Genomic DNA, 10,986 nt, shown 5'->3' with positions numbered 1-10,986 from the left:
ACTGGAATATCTAGGCCACATAATGAGAGGAGAAAAGTATTGTCTGCTAAGACTCATCATCCAAGGAAAAATCTCGGGAAAGAGAAATGTGGGACATAGGAGGATTTCCTCGTTGCGAAATTTAAGGGAGTGGTATGGGTGCCGTTCAATACAGTTGTTCAGAGCTGCAGCCAACAAAGTTAAGATTGCTGTGATGGTACTGCAAGAAGAAGTATGCTATCAACATCTTCTGCAAATGCCAATATTTGTACACTTTTTGTTATTATTGTTCCTCTGGTGTTGACCTTTGACTCTCTAATTATTTTCTCTAATGTGATGTTGAATAGAATATAGGGTGAGGCAGATAAAGGGCCTATTAGAAATATCTCAAGGACTAAAGGCAACTGAATTATGAAAATTGGAACAAGGGGGTTTTGAAGACTGATCTATTTAATGAAAATATTTTCATCTACTTGGTACTTCCGGTTATACCAGAAGTTGCTTATAACTTGGTTTTTTTAAAGGGACACCCTGTATATTTTTACATTTTTGGATTCTCCTCGATTTCTTCTTTCTTAAAATATGAGGATTTCTAACATTATATAGGGTATGTTAAAAGATAATTACGTTTTCTTATTAATTTCCTAGCAATATTCACACCCTGTAGGATTGTAGTAGTTTGATATAATAAACTGTATTTATGTTCAAATGACTTTCAATATAGTCTAATATTGTTAACAATTATTATTAGTATAGCTAAATTTTTAATTTTAGTATACGGAAACTCGGTGCTGGGTCGAAACTCGGAATGAGTATTTTCAGAGTTTTCTTAAATGGAACACCCTATATTTTAGTATTGCAATAAAATGAAATTTCACGGTACTTTTTTATTTCTTAAGCATTCCCTATATATAACTGCTTTAATTTGTGCTTAATTGTTAATCGCACCAACAATCTTAACTTCGATGGTATTTTGGCTAGCTCAACCATTATTGGCAATTTTAAATTTCAGTCTAGATTAATATGTATTTATTTCCAAAAAATTATTTGTGATTGAATATTTTCACGGCCAACCTAATACAATTTCACATATTTTGTGTTGAAATTAATGTTGGCTTGAATCACCAATAACTCACAAATTAAAGCAGCTAGGTATAGGGAATGTTTAAGAAATTAAAAAGTACTATAAAATAACATTTCATTAAAATACTAAAATACAGGGTATTCCATTTATGAAAACTCAGAAAATACTCATTCCGAGTTTCGACCAACCCTGTATACTAAAATAAAAAATTTAACTATACCAATCATTCCTAACAATAGTAGACTATATTTAAAATTATTTTAATACAAATAGAGTTTATTATGTCAAACTACTACAATCCGACAGGGTGTGAATATTGCTATTAGATTAATAAGAAAACGTAATTATTTTTTAATCTACCCTGTATAATATTACAAAACCCTATATTTAAAGAAAGAATAAATCGAGGAAAATCCACAAATGTAAAAATATACAGGGTGTCCCGTTTAAAAAAACGAAGTTACAATCAACTTCTGGTATAACCGGAAGTAGCAAAGAGACCAAAATATTTTCATTAAATAGATCACACCTCAAAATCCCTGTATTCCAATTTTCATGATTTTCTTACCTTTAGTTCTCGAGATATTTCTAATAGGTCCTTTATCTGACTCACCCTGTATAGGATAGGGCATCTCCCTGTCGTAGGCCCGTTCTAACATGGATTATGGATTGTCTCTGTTAGTGCGTTTTGAATTCGATCCCAGCTTTGTACTTTAAGTGTTTCTTTTACTATATCAATGAGATGAGTTGGAACATTAAACTCTTTCAGGGCGTTGATAAGAAATTCTCGATGGATACTATCATAGGCGCTCTCAAAGTCAATGAAGAAATGATGTGTTTCTATATTAAATTCATTAGTCTTTTCCAAGATCTGTCTCAAAACGAAGATCTGATCTATTGTGGACTTCTGCCTGCAGAAACCACATTTATATCCCCCAACTATTTGTTCCGCATATGGTCTCAATCGCTCATACAATATTTGACAGTATTTTATATGCCACAGTTAGTAGCGTTATTACCCGGTAGTTTTTACATTGAAGTTGATCTCCCTTTTTATGTAGTGGAAGGATTACTCCGGTATTCCAGTCTTGTGGCAGTTGTTTATTATTCCATATGTTGACTATTAGTTCATGTATCGCATTCAATAGGGAGTCTCCGCCTTCTTTTATTAATTCTGCGCTAATATTGTCCAATCCAGGTGACTTGTTGTTTTTCAGTCTGGTAACTGCTTCTTGCATTTCAGCTACTGAAGGGGGGGTTGTTTATCTGGTATCTGTTTGATCCAGTATAATTTCATCGTATAGTGGATCTCCATTTTGTTCAAACTTTTCTTTAAAGAATTCAGTCCATCTTTGCAGTATTTCACTCTGTCGAGTTACTATATCTCCTTCTTTGTCTCTGCACATCATTGTTTTTGGTTTAAATTCTTTTCTGCTTTTGTTAAGTTTTTGGTAGAATTTTCTGGTTTTTGTTGGTTTATTTAATTCTTCAATTTTTGGAGTTCTTTCTCTATGTGTTCTCTTGTCTTTCTGCGGTGTATTGTCTTCTCTTCCCTCCGTAGCATTCTATATTCCTCCTCTGCCTGTCTTGTTCTTGTCGTTGCTGTAGTCGTTGATATGCATAAATTTTTCGAAACTCTTCATCGAACCACTTCCCTTCAGTTGATTTGAGCTTTTTTTGTAGACCCAAGGTCTTTTTGGCAGCGTCTTGTATGATGCTTTTATAAGCTTCCCATTCTCTGTTTATATCCTCGTGCTTTTGTCTGTTTTCTAGCCTTCCTTTTATCATTGCTTTATATATGGCCCTTTTGCTGTTGTCCGCTAAGTTTTTATTTCATATTTTTCAATTTTGGATCCCTTTTCTTTTTTAGTGTTTGAGATTCTGGCTCTTATTTTACTTTCCGCTAGGTAGTGATCTGAGTCTGCATTTGCCCCTCGTCTGCTGCATACATTTATTACGTCTGAGTGATGTCTAGGGTCAATAATAACATGATCGATCATGTTTACTGTAACCCCATCTGGCGATCTCCACGTTCCCTTATGAATATTTTTTCGCTGGAAGCATGTGCTGGCAATGACCATGTTAAGGGAATTTGCTAGATTTATTAGTCTGACGCCATTATCATTGGATACTTCATGGAAGCTGTCCTTACCTATGTTGGTAGGTATTGTGGCTCTTTTCCTATTTTTGCGTTGAGATCACCATAAATAATTTTGATGTCATTCTTTGGGCATGAATGGTATGCAGCTTCTAGGTCTTCATAGAATTTTTTTTTGACATCGTCTTCTTTTTCCCCTGTAGGGGCATGCACATTTAAAATGCTATAGTTAAAAAAAAGAATGTGTGTGTACTTTGTAAGCACGTAAGAAGTTATACTTCTATTATATGATTTAAACGAAATTAATATACTTTTTATTTATATTTTGTTTAAATATTAAACTAATTTATACTTACTGCTTCTCAAACATTTTTATTAGAACAGTGCCAAAAATTAAAATAATAAAAGAATAAAACACACACAAACACATTAAACAAGCCACAAATGATGTCTGAACATTAATTGTCGAAAATTTTTTTAACTAAATACGTATTTTCTGAAAATACAATTATATAATAAATCATAAAATGTATTAAAAAAAACAAAAAAGAAAGTTTCTATTGGGACTCGAACCAGCGCTGATAAGAGCGGTTGGTATTGGAATTCATTCGCCTTCTCCGCTTAGCCACGGACACTATGTGTCATTATTTACGAAGATCGACTAACTAAACGGATTAAACTTGTGATATTTTGATATTTTGAAAATTGATCAAATTATTTTAATTTTGAATTGAAATGATTTAGAATTGAAAAAATACAACAAAACATAGAGTAAAAAACAATATATTAGGTGAATATTGATAGAAATTTTGATGGTAATCAAATTATATAAATAAAAGTATTACATACTATGTATTTTGGCAGATCAAATAGGTAGGTTTATACCCATGATACATTAACAATTATTACGTACCTGTTGCTTTTAAAAACTATTTAAAAGTCACTACAATATTATAAACTTTTTTGTTTCTGTCCTCACAACAATAAAACTAATATATTATACATTTGTTTACCTTTACCTTTACCTCCAAACCACAGCTGCCATATCGGATAATTTTTGACATGTCATTTGAACATCCAATCAGAACAAAGTTATAATGCGCATGCGCCGGGCTGATAGGTTTTAACATATAAAAAAATCACCCTCTATCGCCGGTAAAGAAGTATAACTTAAAAAAGTTCCGCTTAGTCTTAGGATACACATTCTAGGGTTCATAGCACGAAAGTCTCTTACAAGGTGTTTAACCTTTTTATTTACAATAAAGCCAGTACCTAGTGCGTGATGATCTTTAGAGTCGCAACTATAGAATATACTGTGGTGCCTTTTGTCGATGGTGCCAATCCCAGTCCAGCAGTATTAGCACACCTAATGATTAAGGCGAGCGGCACACGCCTAATTTGAGGCTTCAAAATCGAAAGAGCGGCCATGATAGTTGAATGGCAAATTTTGATCATTCTTTCTGTTTTCGAAGTCGCTGAATCCGAATATGAAGTTTATTTTTATTTAGAATTGGTGAAAAATTTTTAAAAATCAAATTTTACTCAAAAAATCGAAAAAAAAAATGTTGATGATTTTTCAAATTTACCTCGCTGTATCTTTGGTGGCTTTAAATATTTCCTTTTGAATATTTTACACTGTCATCTTTGAACAATTTATATAACAATGAGATTTGTCGGACATGCTTAAACAAATTGAAAGAGAAGTTGTTAATTTTTAAACAATTTGTCGTCAGATTTCGTTAGTTTCATGTTTATTTAAAAAATTTGGGCGACAAACTTTTTAGTTTATAATTTTAATCAACACAGCATTAAAACGTGGGTCATTAAGAAGACATAAAACTTAGTTTTCTGAAAGATTTCAAGTCAAAATATTCAAAAAGAAAGAAGTTATGCCACTTTATTTACGAGTGACGCTTTCCCAAAACACGCTTATTTCTCGAGATACTGACCACGGTGTGGTGAGTGGCTAAATCTGATCATATTTTATGTTTTTGGTGACGATGTAAACGAAAATGAGGTTTATTTTAAAGTCTCTAAGTGCTGTATTTAAAAATCGATATATTTTGTGCTAAATTCCCTGGTCTATACTACTGTGCTAGGCCCAAAGGCGGTAACTAACATTTGACAAAATGGTGGCAAACTAGATTTCAAAAGTGAATGATAAAATTTTGGCCCGTTAGGGATTTATGGACTAGCTAATAGTTTTTGCATGGATATATGCCCCAGTTTATTAAGGGAACCATTAATTATATTTTAAAACAAAGTTTTATATAAAAAGAGGTAGATACCGCTAAAACGTTTTATCAAAACTTACTATAAAACTAAGCCTATTAGCGGTATGTGGTTTACAGTTGTGACTGATATGAAATAAAAAGCTTTTCTGTGTATTAAAGTTTATTAACTTGAAAGAATTAAAGTACTATTAAATGTTATTATTTTGTTGAGCCACCAACAACAAATTGACAATATTCTGTTTTCTTTCAAGAGTCAATAAATACATATTGGTTCATTAATAATAATGTTCTATTTGTGATTCAATATAGACAATTAAATAGACAACCGAACAACATACCTTGTGTCTGGTACATACAAAAAACCTATTTAGTATTACAATGGTATTAACTCATAATTAATATTTTTTATAAAATCTTTTATAGTGCTTCTAATAATTTGGCAGAAACTGTACTTACACTAAGAAAAAAGAAAATCTGTTCATATTGTTATAGATGTTTAAACATCTGCTGACGTTAAGCGTTTTAGAGAATTCTTCAACTGTGAATATGATTGTAAACCATACTTTTCACTTTATCAGCTATTATATTTTTTTTTGTTTCTTAGCGACAAAGGTTTGCTATTTTACGACATTTTATTATAGAGCTTTAAGATTTTTATGATCGCCGACACCTACCCTAATATTAGTATGCATTGTTATTATTATTGGGTATTTCACAATATTATATTCGGGAATATACCATTACTTACAGTAATTAGGGCAAATTTTAACATTTTATTAGTTTTATTGTACAAACTAGTTATATGTTATGAATAAAATATTGTTGTATTAAAACATTGTCTTTTAGACCGAAAAATACCTAATTATGTGATAAATAAAATTTTTAAAATATTCAAAAAAATTTTTGTATCATTATCCAGGTACCTGGCGTATTCATGGAAAATTTATAAAGGAATAAAACCAGCATTCTTATATAAAACTTAGGCAAAGGATTCTCAAAAGATTAAGTAAAGATATCCCAAATCTACAATCCCGTATCTATAATAGCATTGTATAACTAGACTACTAGACATTGTCTAGTTAAACAATGATAATAGCTTGTATTTAAACAAAAAAAAATGCAATCATTGGGACTGCTAATCCCATGTACGACCAACAAAGGGTTAATTGCAGGAAACTTTAAGTATGAAACAAACCTTGCGCCTGTACAGGCTGAACATAATTTTTTTTGCACCTCTTGTAATTGCTTTACAATAAATTGTTCTCTTTCTATAATATTGTCTTCAGTGGTTTCACCTCGTGTTTCACAACTCTTACTCGACTCTACTTGATTTTCTAAAAAAACAAAATATTTTAAATCTTTTTCTGAAAATGTTTGTGGACAGCGTGTGGATATATTATTAAGTTTTTAAAACCTAATTAAAAAAAAAGAAATATTTTTTAAACATGAAAATCCCTTACCGCGTAATTCAAGATATAAATCATCCACTTGGCGCCGAGTCATATTGTTTAGGACAACATAATTGGTTAATTCTTGAAATACTATAAACAAAAATTAAAATACATTTCAATAGATATAATAATCTCTAAAAGTTCTTAAAATCCTCGCTAATTTTTTCTTTTACTACCACAACTCTTTTAACTAACACAATAATTTAACCTTGTAAAGTTAGGCCGAATTTACTTTGTTATACTAAGGCGATTTGGCGGTTTCTAAATGTAGGCGTAGCATTCTTGAAAGTAGATTAGCGGTAAGTGCAATATGCTAAGGTATATGGACGGCAACTGTAGCAGATACCGTCAAAACGCCAAAGTGCAGATACCGCTAAAAAAATTGCAATGTTATTTAAAATATAATGCTTCTACAACTCCAAAGACTTTGTAAATAATATATACTAAATACCCTATTCTATATATATATATATATATATATATATATATATATATATATATATATATATATATATATATATATATATATCAAACAAATGAAATAGAGAATGTGGAAAAATCCCCTTACGAACAATTCACACATCCACCATTTCAGATTTTACATTTTTTGATGGAATGTGTCTAAAGATATTCAACCTCTCATCTTTATTGATAAGCCCAGAGAGGTTGAAGAGGGCGAAACACATTTCTAAGAACAGGTGTTTGGATCTTTGATTCTATTCAAGAAATTTTTCCCAACCTGAAATGGTGGATGTGTGAATTGTTCGTAAGGGGATTTTTCCACATTCTCTATTTCATTTGTTTGATTTAGATACGTTTGGTCGGTAAACCAATAACTTAGATCTTTTGATCACTGAGTGTGTTTCAAAGATTTACATCTTTTGTTTTTTTGTTTTTCAAATATATATATATATATATATTGTAACGATATGACTATGTCCTAAAACAGAGTATGTCGAAGATCAGAGAACGTAGTATCCGATTAAAGTGTTTAGAAACCAAAATGGACTAAAATGGCGATTATAGATGTAATTTATAGAAAATATACCATAGAATAGTATAAAAATTATTAAAGATCATATCATTTATATGAGGACATTCAAAATTAGCATAAGAAATTTATTAAAACCTTATGTAGGGACTTATATTTGTTTTTTTTTAATAATTGAGATAATTTAAATAGATAAATGGACATTTCAAACAATAATTATAGGTTAAAATAATAATATTTAACATTTAAGATGTTAATTTTATACAGAAGTAATAATTCTGATCTGAAATGCCTTAAAATCAATTAAAATAAATAATAAAACAAAAATAACTCTATAGGATGGTGGATGACATACTAATTTGACATAGCATGTTAAAAAAAGAAGGAATTGAAGTTTTCTATTTGTCATAATGTTTTTTTGTTTTTCGTTTGGAATGTTCTGGAAAAAAAAATTGATAAAAGGAGGTGTCACAATGACAAAAGGAGGCAGTCAAAAAATTAGAAATGAAGCTAGAAATTTGATAGAGAAAAAGATTTGAAAATTAACAGAAAATACAATAATTTAGCATAAACATGATAAATTTGGTATAATCGAAAAGAAATTAGATAAATATTTGAAGAAAACTTACTTATAATTTGGTAAAGTATCCTTTAATATATAAAAATACTATGTATCTTGAATTTGAACCAGCATAGTGTGGATAGTTTATTAGAAATATAAAGAAGAATTTGTGAAGTATCCATAATTTTAAATATTTATAAATTTTGAAATATATATTAATAATAGTATCCTGGTTCCTGATCCTGGAGTTGAAAGTTGAATTAAAATATTGAGAAGAAAGAAAAAAAATATTTTATTTGACAGTTTTGACAGTGACAATTGACCTGGTCTTACATCCAATAATTTTTCAGCCATCCAACAATTCAAATTTTATAAAATATTAATAAGAAGGCATTCAGTGACAGAAATTAGAAGGTACTGGAATTTGTTTTATTTAATTGTGGGAAGTTTTTCAAGTTAAAATTATTGTTTTTCAAATTTAGATTTCTATTTTTTTTGTTATCACATTTAAATATTCAATTTTATGTTAAATTTAGATTATAATAAAAACATTTAAAAAACTATTTAACAAACTAATTCTTTCAGAACCGCGACAAAAACCCTATTTCACAATAATATCCATTATAAATATCAAAAATAATATATCATTACAAATTTGGCGTCACAACGTAGGACCTCCTAATTAAAAGAATTAGTTTGTTAAAATAAATGCTCTCATATAATTGAAATAATTTTGATTAGAATCAATTTTATATTTTATTTTAAATTGGATTTTAACAAGTAAGATCTCAAAAATGTCTCAAGGAAGGAAAGGTTTAAGAAACAAAAAGAACGAAGAAGATGTGGAAGTGGACGGAGAAACTCAGCAGGCGGAACAAGAGCAGAGTTTAACTCAAGTTCTACAAGAGACAACAGGAATAAAACAAGAACGAGAGGAAAATGTCAATATGACAGCATTGATGTCTTTAATGATGCAGATCAACAAAAGAATGGAAGAAAATTCTAAAGAAATCAAAGAAGATATGAAAAAAATGGAATATAACAGGGAAGAGAATTCTAAAGAAATCAAAGAAGATATGAAAAAAATGGAACAAAAATTGGAAGAGAATTCCAGGAAAATGGAAGAAAATAATGCTAAAATTATGAAACGATTAGAAAAACAGATGGATGAAAAATTTGATGCTTTAGAGAAAAAATTAGCAAGTGAAATAAAAGATATACGTAATGACTACAAGAAAATAATAGAAAATGAAAGGAAAGAAATAAATATGATTATTAAAAATAATAATATAGATATGGAACGGAACATAGAAATCCAAAAATATAACTTAGAAGCAAAAATTTATGAAGAAAGGAGAAAGACTGAAGAAAAATTTGATGATATGCTACAAAATATCCAAACAAACAACCATCACATAAGGAATGTAGAACAGAGAATAGAAGACATTTCACAAATAAGAGACATAGGGAGACCTTACTTGAATTTAACAAATGAGACAGGTATAAAATTCTCTGGTAACATAAAAAAATTACATCCTAGAGTATACATAAATAGTTTAAAACATAAATTAAGATCAGTGAATAATATTAATGATATAAAAGATTATATTAGAATGACATTAAGTGACAATGCAGCAACCTGGTTTGCCAGCATTGAAAACGATTTAGATAATCTGCAAACATTTGAAAATAAATTCTTAAATTATTATTGGGGTGAATTAGAACAAGCTAGATTTAGGGAAGTTTTATATTTTGGAAAGTATAATCGCAATTTAAGTTTAAATATGGTAGATTATGCTTTAAAATTAATAACTGTTGCAAAATATTTAGAACCACCACTTAGAGAAGACGAAACAGTTTTGAATGTTTCTAGACACTTTGATGCGGACGTTGTGCAAACAGTCACAGTACAAAACATTCAAACAGTAGACAGTTTTATTAACTTTATTCAAAGAGTACAAAGAGGTTATATTACAAGTAATAATAGTAAAAATAGACAATCATATAACAATAATAGGTATGGTAGTAATTCTCAAAATTTTAATAACAACAATAATACTAGTTATGAGAGACAAGGTAATAGAGAGAATTTTAATAATAATACTAATGATAATAGACAAGAGAGACAAGGTAATAGAGAGAATTTTAATAATAATAATAATTATAATAGGCAAGATTTTAACACCAGGAGAAATGCACAAAGATATAATTACAACAGACAGGTAAATTATGTAAGGGGTCAGAGCTGCGAAGACAGTCAACGGAATAGTACATGGCAAGAAAATATGAATAGTAGAAGTGAAAGCAGTGAAAGACATCGAGAATTAGATCCAAATGATCAGACACAATCTGACAATCCTAATAATCCAAATTTTATGTAGAGGACTTTCTGAATTTCAAGTTGGGCCATTGTCATTATGAAAAACCTTCGGAATTTATTTCTTTAGATGATTATAAAAATTTTGAATCTATTAATTTAATTTATATAAATGCTATGGCCCAAAATAACATGATTAAGGTTATGATTGATACTGGTTCAGAAAGTACTCTAGTCTCGGAAAATTTTATTTTTAATACATTAAAATTA

At 29.6% G+C, this 10,986-nt stretch overlaps 1 protein-coding gene across 1 annotated transcript; it reads left to right on the top strand.

Moving 5' to 3' along the window:
• Nucleotides 1-9,694: 9,694 nt before the first annotated feature.
• LOC126888500 (GATA zinc finger domain-containing protein 4-like) lies at nt 9,695-10,780 on the top strand. Its single transcript, XM_050656838.1, has one exon. The coding sequence runs from the start codon at nt 9,695-9,697 to the stop codon at nt 10,778-10,780; it is 1,086 nt and encodes a 361-aa protein (XP_050512795.1).
• Nucleotides 10,781-10,986: the final 206 nt, after the last annotated feature.

Source organism: Diabrotica virgifera, chromosome 7, assembly GCF_917563875.1.
Source record: "Diabrotica virgifera virgifera chromosome 7, PGI_DIABVI_V3a".
Lineage (NCBI taxonomy): Eukaryota > Metazoa > Arthropoda > Insecta > Coleoptera > Chrysomelidae > Diabrotica > Diabrotica virgifera.
Note: the sequence above shows the minus strand (reverse complement) of the source record. Positions and strands in the feature narration are given on the sequence as shown.

Excerpts from the sequence above, each read along its gene's own strand:
- LOC126888500 (XM_050656838.1), top strand. The coding sequence starts at position 9,695 with ATGGAACGGAACATAGAAATCCAAAAATATAACTTAGAAGCAAAAATT.